This window comes from Leguminivora glycinivorella, chromosome Z (genome assembly GCF_023078275.1).
Source record: "Leguminivora glycinivorella isolate SPB_JAAS2020 chromosome Z, LegGlyc_1.1, whole genome shotgun sequence".
In the NCBI taxonomy this organism is placed as follows: Eukaryota; Metazoa; Arthropoda; class Insecta; order Lepidoptera; family Tortricidae; genus Leguminivora; species Leguminivora glycinivorella.
In genome coordinates, this window is record NC_062998.1 from 12,677,437 (window position 1) to 12,697,128 (window position 19,692).

General features: G+C 34.9%; 1 protein-coding gene across 1 annotated transcript in view; it reads right to left on the bottom strand.

Moving 5' to 3' along the window:
* Window positions 1–14,614: 14,614 nt before the first annotated feature.
* The window catches only part of LOC125241697 (gamma-aminobutyric acid type B receptor subunit 1), an 80,784-nt gene continuing 75,706 nt past the window's right edge, over window positions 14,615–19,692 (bottom strand). Inside the window, exon 15 of the mRNA XM_048150294.1 lies at window positions 14,615–16,000. Within this exon, the coding sequence (XP_048006251.1) occupies window positions 15,978–16,000 (23 nt within the window). The 3' untranslated portion in view covers window positions 14,615–15,977. The remainder of the gene's footprint in view (window positions 16,001–19,692) is intronic.

Consider the following 19,692-nt stretch of genomic DNA (forward strand, 5'->3'; position numbering starts at 1 on the left):
CTCAAGGAACACTGTACACTTTTTTTGTCACGTAAATTCGTTTTACGTGACCTTACGTTGCCTGTGTGGTGACGGGTTATGCCTGTGTGGTGACGGGTTAAGAATTTCACCACCCCCTTTCTTCCCGTGGGTGTCGTAGAAGGCGACTATGGGATATGGGTTAAATTGTGGTGTAGGCGAGAGGCTGGCAACCTTTCACTGCAATGCCACAGTTTCGTTTTCTTCTAACCCCTTATTTGCCAAGAGTGGCCCTGAAGCTTTAGTGGTTTCATGTGCTCTGCCTACCCCTTTACGGGATACAGGCGTGATTGTATGTATGTATGTATGTATGTAAATTCGTTTTATTGAATTACGGTGCTCTTCCATGTACCCCAAATTTCTGTTTCCACATTCTGCTGATGTAGGGGTGGGCTGATCTGGGGATCGATTTTTGAATTTCGAACGCACGAATTCGCCGTTAGAAAGTCTGTGGAAAACGACGTATAGGTGAAAAACTTGAGAACGTCACCTGTTCTATGTGTGAGCGACGTGTTCGGATAGGAGTTGGTTTTGTTTGTGTTACTAATTTTAAATATGTTTTCTCTATTCGAACACGTCACTCACACATACAACAGGTTTCTTAAGTTTTTCACCTATAATGCCATTTTTTAAAAAGGGCGTCTAGTAATTTTAAAACTGTGCAATGACCACTCGTTTTCGATTCTGTATGTAGAATATAAATCACTAGTAGTTGAGCTATTATTGAACGAATTTCACGAAATCGAATGGCCGTCATTCAAAAATCGGCCCCCTGCGCCGTTTACTTTACAAAAAAAAAAGAAAAACAGACAGACAAGGTGAATGAAGCTGACCATAAATGTTACATGTAAAATTTTTTAGACAGTTTTGTGACATTACGAGTAGGTATTGAGGAAAAAATAATTTGTATTTGTACCTACACATTTTTTTATGAAATAGGCAGCAAACGACCAGACGCGCCGCCTGATGGGAAGCAGTCATCGCCGCCCATGGGCATAAGCAACATCAGGGGAGTCACTTATGCGTTTCCGACATTTGAGAACCCTAAATATCTGCTTTTTTTGACGACCGGTCTGGCTCAGTTGGTAGTGACCCTGCCTGCTAAGCCGCGGTTCTGGGTTCGAATCCCGGTAAGGGCATTTATTTGTGTGATGAACACACATATTTGTTCCTGAGTCATGGATGTTTTCTATGTATATAAGTATGTATTTATCTATTTAAGTATGTATATCGTCGCTTAGCACCCATAGTACAAGCTTTGCTTAGTTTGGGGCTAAGTTGATCCGTGTAAGGTGTCCCCAATATTTATTTATTTATTTATTTTGAAGAACCCCCTGTCACCTACACATTTAGTTGTCAATTTGGCTAACGTAATTTTAATATCAGTTTTAACTTTTCTCATATTTTGTTATAACTATTTACGGAATAATGGCTACATACACCCTGCAAACAGGGCATAATAATATCTGAACATCAAGGTATAATGTGATCCTCTGCACATTTCCCTTTAACATTTATTTTTTCCAGTAACGAACATAAGTAAATACCGTAATTGAATTCCCAGTTTACAGAGACATCTCGGAGGAAGGAGAAAGTTGAGCTAATGGAATGGGAGGGTTGCGCTACATTTTGGTATGAACATACGACGTTTATCTACACTTCGACTATCCAATGCCGTATTTCTCCGGATTTCGGTGCTCTATCCTTACCTCTCACCTTCATAAAGAAGAAGAAGGTCCGGGAAAATAATTTCAACTATCTAAGTAACTCCGTAGGTATTAATCCACGGATATTGATGACTCTGACCCTACCTTAAAAACAACCCATCCGGAAAGCATGAAACCTTTGTAGAACAAATTCACTTTGATTTGAGGTTTTTATTGGGTCCTCCATCTTTTATCGAATCAGAACCTGTAAGATGCAATGCTATTTGTGTGAAGTCACCGTACGAGTTTGTGCTTACACTTTAAAAAGTTAATTCAGGCATATACCGTCCATTATCCTATCCGTACCTATCCATTAAATTCATATTCCGAATTCATAAATGTATATTGGTCGTATACTGGTGTCACGTAGCGACACCTAGTGAGTATCAGTGTTGATGAATTAAGTATAGTTAGCTCGTGTTGAGTAGCGGTAAAGAAAAAAATCACATTCGAGTTCGAGTTCCAGAGAGTAGCGGTAAAAAAAAATATTTCACATTCGAGTTCGTTCGAGAACCCAAATTCGAGTATCCTTCCAGCGCCGAAGTTTCTCATCTCGCTAACTAACTCGACATCATTCACAGGTACCTTCTATTTTAATTTTTCACCTTTACTTAGTTTTGCCGCAACGAAGTATTTTAGCTGCATACCGGAAATGTTTTCAATTAACGTCATCCTTCACACTCTAGGGTATTTACGAACTTGTTGAATCGATTGCTCACATACGCAGCATTTTTTAAGTTAAATCGGCGTGTGCTTTGTGATATCCAAGGACGATCAGATGCGAGATGGAAAGATTATGTAAAGCCCGGATACGAACGCCGAATGTTGGCTTACATTAGATCGGTTCATTTCGCGGGCTGTTTTTTCGAATATTGACCGCCTATTTGAATTGTCGCCCCGAGATTTGACGTCCCTGAATATTACATTACATCAGAAAAATAAGGAAAATGACACCACAGTTTTGCCTAAATGCTGATTCAATTTAGATTTTTGTCATAAAAAGCTGCAGGTTGTTTTAGTAACTCTCTACTGGTTTAAGTATTTAAATTCAGTCCGTGACATTAAGTATAGAGATACGAAGTTTGGTAAACAATGGCGTGAAGTTTGTGGTCCTCGGGGACAAGTTTCCACGAAGATAGAGTAGTTATACTGCATCCATTCTTAACGGGTACACATGTTACCTATTGTTATTCCATTGGTAACTTCCATTGGAAATAAACAATGATAGATTTAACTCTGTACATCGTAGTAATTTCGTAACACAATTATTTAAAAATATTTTTTTTAATTATAAGTCCAAAGTCCTTAGATGACTTTTTTATGTATTTTTTTTGCATATTACTTATTATAAAAAGTTATGAGTGCAATTCATTATAAAAAAATACAATCGCAAGTTTGAGCTCGGACTCGGCATATATTTCTGTTAGTGTTATTGTGTAAAGGTGCGTGTTTTTAATGTTTTGTAATAAATAACTACCATACAGTTTTTGAGAAACATTTCGAAGCAAAACTGTTTATATAGCGAATTCGTACATTTAACTGAACGCGACTATACTAATCCTTCAAAGCAAAGGTACTGAGCCGGTATAAACACAGTAAATACTGTAGCGCGCTTGACCGCAAGCGCAGTCCTTTGCCAAATATCACGTTTCTCTTATTACAACCGAAATGGGTGTAGGCTGATTCAGCAACGATGTGCCACTCGACTTTCATTGTTTTTGTCCCGTCTTATCTTGTTATTCGTTGTGACCGAGACCAAATAATTATTTACGGTCATTTCCTGTGAGTAATGTTATTCACATTGTTCTGTCTTTCTAGAATTCTACATGAACGATGTCCTCATTTTTTGTCTATAATGGAAAGTTGGGAAATTCGAATTGATATAATAAACGAATCACAAATATTGAAAAATACATGAAAACATTTTAAACTAGACAGAACCTATTGCTTTTTAATATCTTTTATTAGATTGACTTAATTTCTATTAAAAAAATTAGATTTATCGCGCAATTCTACAATTTTTTAGGCATCAGTGAAGGTTTTACAAAATCCTAATTTTCCGTTAAATATTTATAATTATGCCATTACTACAATTACTTGTTTTTTCATATAATACGACGAAAGTACCCATCGCATACCATCGACCATATATTGGAGATTTGTAGACAAAACCTTACATTTCATTCTGTCGGCGAGAGATGGGTAAATACGGGCCCTTATTGGCAACCACCTGCGAGTGTTTACCGCACGTCTTTCTTATACAATCTGCCGTATTCGAACCATACTTCTAACATGTGAATAAGGTTGTTGAATATGATACCGATCTGTCGGATGCCAAGAGTCCGATTTCCACTTATGGGTAATCAGACTCTTGGCATCATTTTTAACAAAATAATTACTTCGTAACGTCCAACAGTCCCCTGATCACTGGTAATAAGGTAAACTTAATTGCCACTTTTGATATTGGCATTTGACGTGTGGTGTCGGGTTGAGTTTCACCACCTCTTACTTCCCACGGGTGTCTTAAAAGTCGACATTGGGTTATGGGTTCAATTGTGGTGCAATTTGTCATTGAAATATTACGAATACGTTTTCTTTTGAACCCCTTTAATGGCTAAGAGTGGCACTGATACTTATACAATTTCATATATCACGCTTCTGGGAACAGGCGTGAGTTTATGTATTTATGTTGTACATATACGAGTCATGTTATATCTAAATCAAATATTTATCGCATATTAAAGTTTGAATCGGGCCAAATATAACGAATGAAATTGGTTAGATTTTGACCTGCTACGGTTATTCTTCACACATATGCGACCTACTTTTCCGATTCCATTTCAGAGCTGGAGAATGGAATACAAGTAAACATGCGGTTCTTTCGTCTAGCTTGGCAGATTCAAAAGTAGAAACTATTTCTAGACTTGTAGGATTGATGATACCTGTGTGCTAGTTATTTGTTGGTACGGTCAGCATCGGTTGTGACAGCCAAAACACCAAATATATATTTTTTTATTATTTTTTTTATTAACAACACGTGTTACGATATACATGAATTATTATCGATCTGGCTGTCACAGTATTTTGTATACATGTTACATGTGAAAAGGCGTCTGTGGCATTGATGAGATCTACCTAATAATTTTCTTGGTCATAAGAATTACAAAGATTAAACCCACATATATTTATCACAATGTGGAAGCTTCCGGTTGGCAAAACGCTCCCAAAGTCAGCAAAAAGCTACTTACCATACTGATGTTACTATAGTAGGCTAGACTCCTAAAAAATTAGGAATAATTTAAAGTTACATGCTCCAACATGAAACGAGTAGGTGCTTAAATAAATAAGAATTTCATTTCAGAATTTCATAGCAAAAATTTACGAATTCTAAATAGGCGGTCGGGTTTGCGACGGACGGCACAAAGAGGCGCACGGCCAACTTCCCTTGTAACTTTAAAATTGGGCCGATTTCTTCCTTGTAAGTTGTTTGTATTTTAAAATTCATATTGCTAGCTGGGTATATGTCGTAAGTTTTGCGTCTGAGGAAATAGTCTTCAATAAGTAACTATATTTTATTCTCTTATATTTGATTGCATTGCGAAACTATTTAAAAAAAAATTCTTACAGGGTCTTCTTATTTCCAGGGAATAAAAAAAAAATCAAGATAGGGAAAAAATAAAAGAAATTAAGCTCGTGGCGAAGGCTTCATACGTAGGTTCTTCGAAAGTGGTATGACACAAGTTTGCATTTAACCCTTCCAGTCCCAGCGACATCATATGATGTCAGTAAAATATAAGTAAATACATATAGATGCTTGGGACTCGAAAGGTTAAGGGTCTTGAATGAGAATATTTAATTTTGAGACAGGAAAAGTATTTTGTACCTCTTGTAAAGCTTCGCAATTTAATCCTTACATACTACATACTTAGAATAAATGAGGCAGACCTAAAAAAACAATCATTTTGATATCATTACATTTTTCGAAATAAATTTCAAGATGTGAACGATGTTTCGTTTGCATTAGATATATATATTTGATGCACACAGTTTTATAAAAATTTACCGATTATATGAATATGAAGCCCTCGTTAAAAAATGCACCGAAGTGAATTGAACCGATGAAACAAGCTACAACTCCTTTCAAATTTTGGTTTATAAATCCACTCGACATTTTATTCAATAGTAAATGTTTTGCTCGTTTAATTTATATAAGTGCATTGTAATTATACCGACAGCATCATTAAATTAACTTTGATGATTATGATTTGGTATAAGTAATAATTAATTAGATTTATTTACATTTTTATAATTATTTGACCTGGAACAAAACAAAACTGTTGAATTTTGTAGTATATGAGGATTTAGTACTTAGAACACATTTGGGTATGGAACATGTTCCCAACGACTTTTATTGTTAACATTTTCATGTCCTTCAATTTTACTATATTTTATACATTCCTACAAACTATATAGTGACCGGTTACGAATGTTACGATCCGTGATCAGTCCGCCGAACGGCAACGACTTGTCATTGTCAGTTAAAAAATAAATAATTATATATTATATACTATTTACCAACCCAGCACGAAATAGAAATGTATGAAATCTTAGTGAGTAAAATGAGACTCAGCGAGACCGTTATTCGACCCTGAGACTTTTTACTTCGAACACAATTGTCATTCCCTGCGGAGCTACAGCTACGGTCGTAGCGCTACGTCGTAGCCGATTACATGGATTTTCCCATATGTAGTGAAAATGGGTCGTAGAGGTACGGCAACCACTTGTCGTGATAAGCTCAGTGTGCGTAACCGAATAAACGCTCACGATAATGTCCCTTTCGTAGCTAGATAGATAGAACTATCGCTCTTGCGTATTGGCACGACAGAGCCAGACTGCATCGCCGGCGTTTGAGGTCGCAGAAATGCCATTCGGCTACGGGGCTTGAATGGGCTGACAGGCCATGGCCATCCGGCAGAGATCGTTAGTGGGCCCCTTACAGCCACGAATTAGGCACCAGTACCCTTAAATTTGTTACTGAAGAGTCATTTCTTATTTCGTTCTCGAGTTCATTTGAACATTCGTATAATTACTGAAAATGCCATCGATTATATACTCACTCGTTTATATAGTAACAATACTTATCTTCATATTGTCTCCGGTAGTCTATTTGTAGCAGTGTGCCCGTTGTCGGCTCTAATGGGGAGCGGGAAGAATAATTGCTTCGGCGATTAAAACAACTTGGCGGACCGGCTGTTTATCCTGGACAGGGTTTAAACAAACTCCACCGACCTGTTTATTACTGTTCTGATATTCGCTTTGTTTTATGTACTTATAGCTGTACTACAGGGATAATATTTACTGGACATACACCTGCACGGCTAGCAAAATACGCGACGACCATGTTTTCTGTGTTGCGCCAATCATGTGCTAGCCTTGCTGAAATAATATTATCGGTAGTGCAGAATTTTTATAACGATTTATGTTTTCAAATATATGTCGAAGAATTGACTGTCCAATAAGTAACTGTAGTGTTTATAATTTTACATATTTATCGTGATATTTTCATATAAGGTTGACAGTATTGAGGTTAAGCCTTATACAATAGGTAGCACAATACATAACAGGCCCATCCCTAGACTTGAAGATGGTACACGCACAAATCACTGGGTCTACTTCGCGCGTTATATAGTACTAGCTTTTGCCTGCGGCTTCGCTCGCGTTAGAAAGAGACAAAAAGTAGCCTATGTGACTCTCCATCCTTTCAACTATCTCCACTTAAAAAAACACGCCAATTCGTGGCTCCGTTTTGCCGTGAAAGACGGACAAACAAACAGACACACACACTTTCCCATTTATAATATTAGTATGGATTCACTTCGCTCGTCTTTTAATTAAAAATAACAAAACTTCGGAATCAAAAACAGTTCATACCGTAACCTTAAGAGAAGCTGATTTTAATTTAGTATCTAGTGAAAATACGTCTTTAACTGTGGATAAAAACTAGATAACTCGTTTTCAATAGAAAGGTTTTAAACGATATTATGTAGCCAACAGGCCACGTAGACTTATCACTATGTGTTTCTCATTGTACTATCAGCTGCAAAAGTGCATGGCGAATTTATCAATGAATTAATTCCTAATTTCTTCATGCAATTTTGCAGCTCACTGTACATGCAGAAAACGTCGAAAAGTATTTATATTTTCTTGAATATCAAGTCAAATTGGATCTGGCTATAATCTAATTATCCCGTCTTATTCGAAGCACAGGTTTCGATGACGATTTGATACGCTTTGCAATTTGATTCCTTTTTCCGTTCGTCTAATGGACGTGCTTGTAGAAAAACTCGAATCCAATTATTGTCAAAAGAAATAGATCGTTCAGGTTTGATTCCGTTTCGCTCGTGAAATGGAAATCGTGGACAATGTTGCTTTCTTCTATCAACGTCACAATTACGTACTTTGGTTCTTTTTTTACTTTTAACAAGTTTTTTTTTAGAAGTCAGTTGTTGTTTGTTTCTGATGTAAACAAGAGCTCTGAAGGATTAATAATTGTTTTCCTCTACTAACTGTATCAGCAACTCTGTTTCGTAAATTAAACTTCTTTACTGGGTCGCATTTACTGTATTTATACATGGTGTATACATAACATGAGAAACCCGAATGATTTTATCCACGCGGTTCTGAGGCCGTAAATTTGGACGTTTTTTTATAAGTACTTTTTAACTTTGCCACTGAATAACTTTAACAGATTTTTTCCTCAGCTTAGTTCTAACAGAAATAATGGACACCGTTCTAAAAGGAATAAGTAGTCATTTAAACAGTCCTGGGTAAAGTAGAAAAGGAATGTCCATTAGAGAGAAGTGCCTTACTTCACGTAATTAACATCTTCTCAGTAAGCTTTGAAAAAGGACTCCATCTGCTAGACTCTACAGATTTTATTGTTTGGCGTGAAAGCATTTATGTAAGATGTCCTTTATCCACGTTAAACTTTCGTGAGACATATTCAAATAATTAATGAACGACTATATATATGACTATATACGAGTACATATACGACTATATATATAATATGAAATCATTAATTAATGGTCTACGGAGTTTAGCCGCCGCGTCAACTCCTATATGCCTGAAGAGGGGCCTCCGAATTGGCCCGAAACATGTCGCAGCAATAGCGATATAATAACGTGTGTACAACCGTAGATTCATTAATTATGTCCTTTATCATCGATGTTTAACCATTCCATGAACTAGTTGTTACTTACCAAGGCTTCCAATATTTTTAACTAGTAAGTAGTTTATTGGTATTCAAAAGGACGGAAAGGGTAGTTAAATAATAAACAGTGTTACATTCAGATCATTCGATGATTCTTTATTTACACAGTGATGACTAGGTATTCGGTGAGACGTCCAATCCAATCAGAGGTACAGATCACAGGTAAGTAAAGCTGACCAATTACAAAGCCTAGACATTTTTCTAACTTTCTAGAAAGTACTCTATAGAAATGAGCCTATCCCATCCGTGGAGATGAAACGTAACACCAACAAGTCATCTTCAGCGATGGGATCACAAATAGATCGAAAGTTCTTGAAGTGTTAATAAAATTTAGAATATTAACGAATCACTATACGTATATTAAACTTTATAGTAAAACAATTATGTACAACGATTGAGACAACAATATTGTAAAGTGACGATAACTTAACGTAATTCTTTAAATTCTATGCAGTCAAATCTTTGTTTAATACTAAAGTGACATTTAAAATTGAGTTAACTACGCTTATTACGAGGTGCTCTATCCACTACTCGTAAAGAACACTGCGAGCCACCGCAGCCGCGAGGCGCAGGCAGTTCGCGGCAATACTAAACACGAGCCCGCATTGAGCTTTACTGGGTAGTAGGTGCTGTTTAGAATATTTCATCGACAGTTGCTTAAAACACTAAAGTAGGTAATAGACAGTTACTTCTTGTACCAAAATTAAGACTGGTGAAAATCGAGTTTCTACAATTTTACAATTTAAATTAAGACCCCTGGGGAACGCATTAGAATATCTGAGCAATTCAGGAAGCGATTAAATTAACAAAATTGAAATTTGCATGATAGAGAACCAAAATGATTACAAGGTTTAGGGGCGGGCGTTTGGGCGCCATCGCCACGAGAGATTATTTAAGCACTCGCAGCCATCACGCCGGGCGCTCGCTCGGCTCGGGTCGCCTTCCAATTTTCAGTGAGCACTTTAGCTCTAGTGAGAGAAGAATAGCCATTGAAAATATTGCCTTCGCTTTGTCCGTTGACATGACGAGCTGTATGAGATACTGGAAACTTGCGATAAAATCACAAAATGTAAACATACTTATTCCATTTCTAAACAGAATCTGACATAGATGCTGGAACCAAAACAGTTAATCTTATTACTATAATATACATATAACGCTTGAAAATTAAAATGAGATTGATAAACCCTGATAATTTCCTCATTCAATTCTTAGTTATTGGGCTTAATGCGTCCTTAGAGCGAAGAGGTAGTTTGATAAACAGTTTTTAAAAAAGCAAGGAAATAATTTTAATAATTTTATCGAAAACTATAAACATGCAAATAGAGCAGTATTAAATACGGCCATAATAAAGTAGGATAGGAATTCTGTATTGGCGCACGACCGCTTCGTCAATATTTTTTCGGTACCTTTGTCATGTGATCCACTGACATTATCGTCCTTCGTCACTGGAGAAGATAGCTTGATCCACATTCCTATGTTTAACTTTTCAGTTGGTTCGTTTCGAATGGTCACGGGTCACAAGTGGTCTAGTGGTCCAATTTGTAACATGTACTCTTATTTAACATGTCAACGGGTTGAGGTGAAAATTTAAGAGTAGCATGGCAACGATATGGCGTCTTATAAAGTATAATATACAATATTTAGTATTGATATTTATCAACAATCTAGATACGTAGTAAGAAATAGAAAATGTGATGTGATGTGATTTGAAATTTGATGAAATAGGAATAGGGACGAAGCGGTACTGAACCATTATGTTGTCACGTAATTACGTGATATTGACAAACTACATATAGCTTTAAAGGACCCGGAAATGTCCTTAGAGATAATAATATGTAGGTAACAAATAACAAAAAAGTACACCGCGCAAGAAATTACAAGCGACAAGCTTTCTTTCTAGATCGGCTAATCAGAGATGCAAAAAATTGAATCTGGGCAGAAAGTATGTAATGTAATTAGAACTCGCACACTAAATGTTTTTTATAATTCTTAGTAGTCTTCGCACCTTTATCCCATCCATGCTAAAAGAGGGTAGTCGTAGGTTTGTAGGGGTTCGTTTTTAAAGCCAAGGAAAGTGATATTTTTTATTTTTTACAAAAGATGGAAAGAAAGGGATTGATCGAATTCGGTACGAAACATTAAAAAAAATATTCGTGTTGGCTGGGCAACGTTGATGCTGGGCAACGTTGATACTCTGGAAAAAAAAATTGCACTTGTGGCCATTTTCAATTTACGGACAATATGACTATGAGATCGGAGAGGCACTTCAGTTTTTATTTAAATTTATTATTTGTTTATGTATATTTATTAGGGTGGAGCGAAAAAACACTTTTCTGGAATTAACAAACCTAATAGTTATCAATCAATGCCCCTTAGTCTATGAAGCCTTTGTGAAAATTTTCAGCTTTTTAAATCAACATCTTCTGCTTCCGCATTAGGGTTGAAATTTTGAAAATCTCATACAAACCTAAAAATTCAACTTTCAGATAAAATAAAAATTTCGACAGTATTATGTTTAGTATATGTTATTGATACATATCATTATGAGAAACTACAAAAAGTTGCGAAAATAGCGTCAAGAATCGCCAAAGTTTGTCTAGTTTCAGTACATTCGCCAAAATAGCCGCTAAAATACTGAAAATTGGCGATTTTTAACGCTATTTTTGCAATTTTTGGTAGTTTCTTGTAATAATATGTATCAATAATGTATACTGAACATAATACTGCCGAAAAACATTTTTTATCTAAAAGTTGAATTTTTAGGTTTGTATGAGATTTTCAAAATTTCAAACCTAATGCGGAGGCAGAAGATGTTGATTTAAATAACTGAAAATTTGCACAAAGGCTTCATAGACTAAGGGGCATTGATTGATAACTATTAGGTTTGCTAATTCCAGAAAAGTGTTTTTTCGCTCCACCCTAATATTTATATTCTTAAAACTTGCTGAAAACATAACTTGTCCAACCGTTGTGAGGCATTTTCGAGGTACTATTGAGTAACTAAGTAAGAATATAAAATAAAGCGACTGATTACGAACGGGAGCCATGAGATGCTCCTGTACACATTGACTGAAAACCTGCGAGTTGCAATTGTCTTCTTTCTCCGCAAAACGAACTTGTAAGAGGGCCACGGATTTATTAAACGTCTACAATTTTCTCACAGCCATATTATTAATATACATTACGAGTATTTAAGGAGACGCCAATCCTCTAACAAACTATTACGAGTTCATGTAGTTTTAGTTTACAGAATGGACAAAATTAACAAACTATATCAGCGACATATGTAGTTTGTTAGAAGTCTAGTGTTTATAATTATAATTGATTACAGTCTAAGTTGGCATGTAAATAGGTAGGTAATGTACCTGTTGCATGCGGTGAGTCGTGCATGGACGAATGCTCAGACAGCAGGCAAGTGTCAACACCTACTTTTCCACTCTAAAGCAGAACCGTCTAAACAAGGGGCATCTTTGTGTTACAACTATTGAAATGTCAACTTACGTAAATTAATTCATCGTTTTCCCTTAATATACATAACTTTAGGTAGTCTAAATAATATTTGAACAGTTTGAATTTATCTCCATTTTGGCAGTGTGTTTGTACTGGTTTTACATATGTTGGCATTATTTAAATTTATAGATTAGAAGGTCTCATCAGGATTCAATCGTTCGGCGAACAAAAAGAAGAAATCTATTATAGGAGAAATCTATCATATACGAATAATAGTCAGATTACCATTTGAGTTATTCCATTTTCGTAATTCAATAGAGTTTTTTTATAAACATTTGTAACTTTATATTTGTTTGGCTGCTAACTCTTTCTGAATTTTATTTTTACAAAGCTTGATGATGTGCATGATATTTCAATATTCCTTGAATAAAGTTTGTCGCCTTGCTTGGTCGTAATCAAACTCTTAAGGGGGCCCTTGTAAATCACACGGACGTGCGCTTGTAAACAAACTATACCCAGAAATACCAGTTGAGAGTAAAGGTAACCTCTGTAGAAAACAAATGGTGAGACGTTTTCTGAAATCGTTTCAAATCCCGATAGTCGTGTAAAGACATGGGCGTCGTGTCGTACGTTTTGTAAAATGTTGATCGTAACCTAGGATAAGTAAGGTCTGATGTTGGATCCTTAGGAGACATTCGATATAATTGAATATTAATGAAGTCCCGGTGTATTTATTTATATACTTAAACGAGTATAAATATTTATGACGAAATTGTGAAGTTTTGTTTTACTTTCGGTAACATATAAAACGGAATAAAGCTATTTCAAATACCGTTTTAAATAAAATAATTAACTCAAGTAGGGACATTCCTTTTTATGAACAGTATACTATGTAATTAAAGTAACTAAACAAGATATGACTGTTTTAACAGGATAACAAAACAAACCACTCCAGTAATAGACAAATAAGATCAAATAATGCGTAAAATTAAATTAAATTATTTTTTTTGTCATGACTTGCAAATGTAAGGGTTCATCTTGGTGGATCACACATTTTGTTAATTATCAATACTTACTAGTAGGCACGGTTAGTTTACGGTTACAAAAAAATGTTTGAAATGCGTCCATTTTTAAATATAGGTATAACTCTTATATACTTTTTCAGAAAATTAATTCAAAGACGCAAAAATGATGATAATTCTTTTATTGTACATGTTTTTTTAAGCCCCCTGAATATATTCTCTAATTGGCCTAATGATCTACGTTTTACGTTTGTCGAAATTTCTCGAAAAGGCCTTTGATCAATTCGTAGAAGTTCACGATAACGAAAAGCTGGTTGGGCTTTTATTATAGTCTATTTCTTTACGTGTTAAACAAAATGGAAATAAACCACAAGGTATTTTATTGGACATGAATTCAGAATATTCTGCAAGGTAAAATTTTTACTCAATTTGGTAGAACATACATTACAAGTTTATACATTACAAGTTTATAGAAGTTTTATACTACATAATTATACGTCTCAACAATGTTGTGCAGTGGGATAACTAGTTTTCTGGTTTTGTTCCAAATGGGTATAACCTACTTATTCATGTGTACCCTCCATTTTCAAATAAATCACGTGTATCTAAGTATAAAACCGGCCAAGAGCGTGTCGGGCCACGCTCAGTGTAGGGTTCCGTAGTTTTCCGTATTTTTCTCAAAAACTACTAAACTTATCAAGTTCAAAACAATTTTCCTAGAAAGTCTTTATAAAGTTCTACTTTTGTGTTTTTTTTTCATATTTTTTAAACATACGAACCAAAAGTTAGAGGGGGGGACACACTTTTTTTTCCTTTAGGAGCGATTATTTCCGAAAATACTAATATTATCAAAAAACTATCTTAGTAAACCCTTATTCATTTTACCTTTTTCAAATACCTATCCAAAAATATATCACACGTTGGGGTCGGAATGAAAAAAAATATCAGCCCCCACTTTACATGTAGGGGGGTACCCTAATAAAACATTTTTTTCCAGTTTTTATTTTTGAACTTTGTCGGCGTGATTGAAATACATATTGGTACCAAATTTCAGCTTTCTAGTGCTAACGGTTACTGAGATTATCCGCGGACGGACGGACGGACGGACGAACGGACGGACGGACAGACAGACATGGCGAAACTATAAGGGTTCCTAGTTGACTACGGAACCCTAAAAAGTCATTCTACTTCAAACAAAAGGTTTTCATTAGCAAACAGTTTGGTTAGTAAAACATAAAATTCGAAGGTCTCAAAACCTATTTCAAATTTCTACTGTACAATCATTTAAAAATAAAACTTCGAAGGAGCAAGACTTATGTTCCTTTATGAGTCAGACACTATTATTTTTTCGAAATCATCAAGATTATTTTGTTATACTTTTTAATGTTTATCTTTCTTTCACCCGTCTCAAATTTAAGACTGTTTTGCTGCAGATGAAAGGAAATAATATTAAGTGTGTAAAATACTATATCTATTTTTACATACGTAACCTAAATTATACTTAATTAAGTGGCAGTGCTGCGATAATTATTGTATTATGTCTACCTGAGTCCTGAATACTTTCAGAGACACGTTAACTATATTTATACACAAATTCACCTAAAACAACTTAATTCATGGCTAAATCAAATTAAAGTAAACAATATCCACCATTACTTAATCTTTGGCATGAGTATCACTTAAGAAGAGTCAAATAATAGATTATCAAGTGCATTTTAAAATCATTTATGTCATTCAAGCCTAATTGGAAATTGCGAATCATTCTCCAATAACCATGATATGTCCAAATAAATAAAAACAACGCTGTGTCGAATACAGTATAAATAGATACAGTGGAATAAACAAGAGATAAAGATAATAGATATGGTCTATACGAGGTACAACTTACTTAACCTATAAAGAAAGTCTAAAGTGGGAAGGCGGTCGGCTACCTCTCACCTACATTGTTTGTCAGGGTACGCGACAGCGTACAGAAAGTCACAGGGATGAGAGTAGGTCTACAAACGTACCATCCATTTCTCATCATCTCTTTATTTACCTAATAATTGCATCGGATCACATCTCAAAATTAACAGTTTTCGGTTTTATTTTTTTCTGTAATTAACTATACTGAGCAACGATCAATATACAATAAACTTTCAACAACTTCATTGATATCTATTATTTTACATATTAGTTCCGAACGTGTGCATAAGTAGTGTGGTGGAAAGGGGACCCGGCTCCCGGCCGGCTCGGCGCTGCGGCGAGGCACGGTGACGGTGTTGGGCTGTTGGTGGCGGAGCCCCTCTCGCTTTTACCGTTATCCCATACAAGTAACTTTATCTAACACTTCACTCTTCGGAATCTCTTGAAACAAATTATCTATCACTTGTCTACTTATGTAAACCACTTTAACTTTTCATTCATTGTAAAAAAAACAACTGACAATCAGTGTAATTTATTATTACTATCTTAGGTGTATATTTATAATTATTTTTCTGTCTTTGAAGATTGCCTTGCTGGCGATCAGATGTGTTCGTCCTGTACATCTGTCGAGAGAAAAAATATTTAATGAGAACCTATTTATTTAGGAGCAGATTACATTAACTTAACATAAACAGATGACTATGTTTAACCTTTTAACTGCCGTACATCGCACCTTGGAACTACGGCGTTTAAAGGGTTAATATTGTCGGTCTGCACGCGTTTATAAATTAAGAAAGCAAATAAACCAAATCGTGAAAGCTCTATATAGGCTCTATATAGGTATGTCCCTTGATGCAACAACTAATACGAAGTGGCTAGATTTTGCGGTTTAGCCAATATTTTAGAGAATAAGTCAATTGAAATTTAAGTAACGTACGTAAATATTTAAATGTCTGGTAATTCTTACTTTCATCATTTAAAACGGCTTTCATCTTTACTTTTCAATTGGCTTTTTTTCATTTTGACTAAGTTCTGCTCCTGAGATCGTTCGACTTATACCTCTGCGCCCATAATGGTAATAACACATTCTCAATACTTTATACACCGTGTTTCACTTAACACTAAAAACCTGAAAACAGTTTGTTCAGAATCGAGAGTAGAATCGATTGAGCTATATCTTGATGGGGGTAATATTTTTATTTAAATTAGTATTATTAGTTATTTTTTACGTGCCCATTCTATTGTACTCGTAATACAACATTGTGTATATCGCATTGCTAGAGGTTGTTTACCTTTTTTCTGTATTTAGGGGTATTAATAACTGGCCGGTTACTTGGACGATTATTTTTTCCGCTACTAGTTTGACGTTGTTTGTCAGTTTAATCTTAATGTTTATCATAAGTCATAACTAATTGAACTCGTACCTAATTTACAACCTTGTCATTTTGAATATTGAGTTTATTTGCTTACTGCGATTACCTGTCCAATTTGAAGTTTACTGTGACAAAGCTTTAAAGTGTTTTACAGTGACATCTTAGCTGTCTATTGGTAAACCTTATGTCGTTGCAGTAACGTACACAAATAAATAGTCTTATGGTTTATGATGGTAGTTAGCAATTATTTTATTGAGTGTAGAGCTAAAAGTCAAGTAGAGCTGTACAGAAAATTAAAAATTCAATTTAAAAAAAGTAACGATCAGATTAAAAGATGAATACTCTAGATGAGTTTAAAAAAATAAAAATCAGTTGGGGTGTCTGAGGTTTTGAGTGATACCGGAAACACCGTGTATATACATAAATAATACATACATATCGTCACTACTTTTAAAAAATCTCGTATCTCACGCTGTTCCTCAAAGTTAAAACGCAGTAAGTCTATATGCATTCTATACATACTTACTACGATTTTCTTTTCATTGACAGACGAAGATACAAGTTTTTTTAAAGTAGTGACGATATGTATTACTAAGTATATTACTAAGTCTAGGCAATAGAAACGGGTAAACTTTGTTTGAATTAAATGAAGTTTTATTTTCGCGTTTTAAATATATATATTAGTAACATTGTAGCTTACTATACTATTTACTATACGCAGACGGCCAGGAAAAAAATGAAACGCGGATGGAATGCAACAGAGCGGAATTTTTATGAGTCTCATCACAACTACTTTTTGCCAAGTGCAATCATGACAAATAACTTATTCAAAATGTAATAAATATTCACCGAGGCGATAAAAACTAGTTTTAAATAGGGAAAATAAGTTATCATTAAAAAGTACATCATTTCGCGAACTACGAATATTTAAATATTTATTTTACATCAATTAAATATTTTTTTTACGTCAATCGGTGTCAAGAGCTGCGAAATGGAAGAAGAATAAAAAAGCATAGGATTTATAAATCAGTATTTGAGTTGCATTTACAACTTCTGTAAATAAAAATATTACTTTTTCAAAACACCTTTATACCTCTTGTTATTTAATAGTTTCTGATATTACTGTAAGCAAACCCAAATTTAACTAAAACTTTAATCTACTATATGTACTTCGTTTTAAAGTAAATAGTGAGTGAGCAATAATAACACGCGTCCTGCTGAAATTATGACTAAGTATAAAACAAAACAAGTGTCAACGCTTCAGATATCAGTAGTTCCATCCAGCAATAAGCACAAATTCGTTAAAACAACGATAACAACATTCATGCAAGGAAATCTCGTTACTTAGCATTTAATGAACGTTTTTACATCAATTAAATATAAATATATATATTTTTATAAAATCAAGCGACAATTATAAGTGCCGTGTTGGGTAGCTAGGTCAGCTCCTTCCGAAGATATTGGTCTATAGATTAGAACATGATGTCTGTTTGCAACGGTGCGAACATGTTGCACGTAAGAATGTGAGCAAGCCCGCATTCGTGGCTAGTCAACGTGTGGATCGGTGTCGGTAGGTAGGTCTACGTATATACGGGGCAATAGTGCAGCGTGAGTGCGGGGTACCATGCAAGTCTTGAGGTAGATAACACAACACAAGTACCTAATCTCGAGCTACAAGGAACGGGTGACATCTTCAAACTACTTACGTTGCATGCTGCTGTATACGGCTCGACATGTGACACAACACAATATACCAGATTGTTAATTCATGATGTACCTACGGTAGGTGAAGATCTCCCAACACACACTGTGTGGAACTTCTCATTTACAATAAATAACAACTGGAACATGACGCAGAGTTTTACAACACACTCGAGACGCGTTTCGTAAGAAGTTCCAGGCGGGTAAGGGGTGCGGCATAACGAGATTTGACTGCATGAATTTCAGAGAAATCACTGTCGCAAACAAGACATTTTCATACAATTTACATAAATAATAAATCTTTAAAATTACTTAATAAAAAATAGTCTTATACTAAATACTTAAACCATTTATTAGCGACAGTAATTTAACACTTAAACTATTTTATCGTTAACATTTGTGCCAGGAAAATATGTAAATGTGTAGGTTGTCCGAAGACAATGGTAAGTATGTTTTATAGTAACCTAATTTTAGTACTAAAATGCATGAAAAATATAGTTATAGGTACCTACTGACAAGTTGGACTGTAAGAGTCCCATAAAAATGAGGAAAATATTATATATTACATGAGGAGGATAATATAAATAACTAGATACATCGACGCTGGTAGGTTTTCAATGGGGACTGTCTAATACCATATTGCAAAAGAATACTCGTAGTGATCATTACATATTATTTACTTAAATATCGGTAGTAACTCTAAATCAGTCTAACAAGGAATGATGTGTAGACATGTTGGACAACACGGTAAGAACGTGCAGTAAAATAGGTTATACAAGAAATGAGGTAGGTACAGAGGGATGACTTCAACTTCGACTTCGTTCTCTCCATATTTAGCGATTAGGGAGCTCATACAAAATACGCATGGGCTTAAAAATGCATTAGGTACCTTCAATGTGGAAAAGTTCAAGAGTTGTATCTTTATAAAATAAATTAAGCCATCGGATTTTTATGTCTATGTCTACTTTTTTTGGGTTGCTGTATTCTTTTGTGCAATTATATTAAACGCATTGAACATTTTTTATGATGTAGGTAGCTTGGCGTTTAGACAGGTAGAACAAGTTGAATTAAATATCCATATGTGTATCTCAGGCGCTTTAGCGTTAAGCTTTGTATTAAATCTGAAAGGGTGAAAAAAGCACTTAAATAATTAATTTTTTTGTCAAAAAATCACAGGCAGTTTTTTTTTCGATTTATTTTATTTATTTCACGTTTAATCCATTTGAAATGATATAGTTATT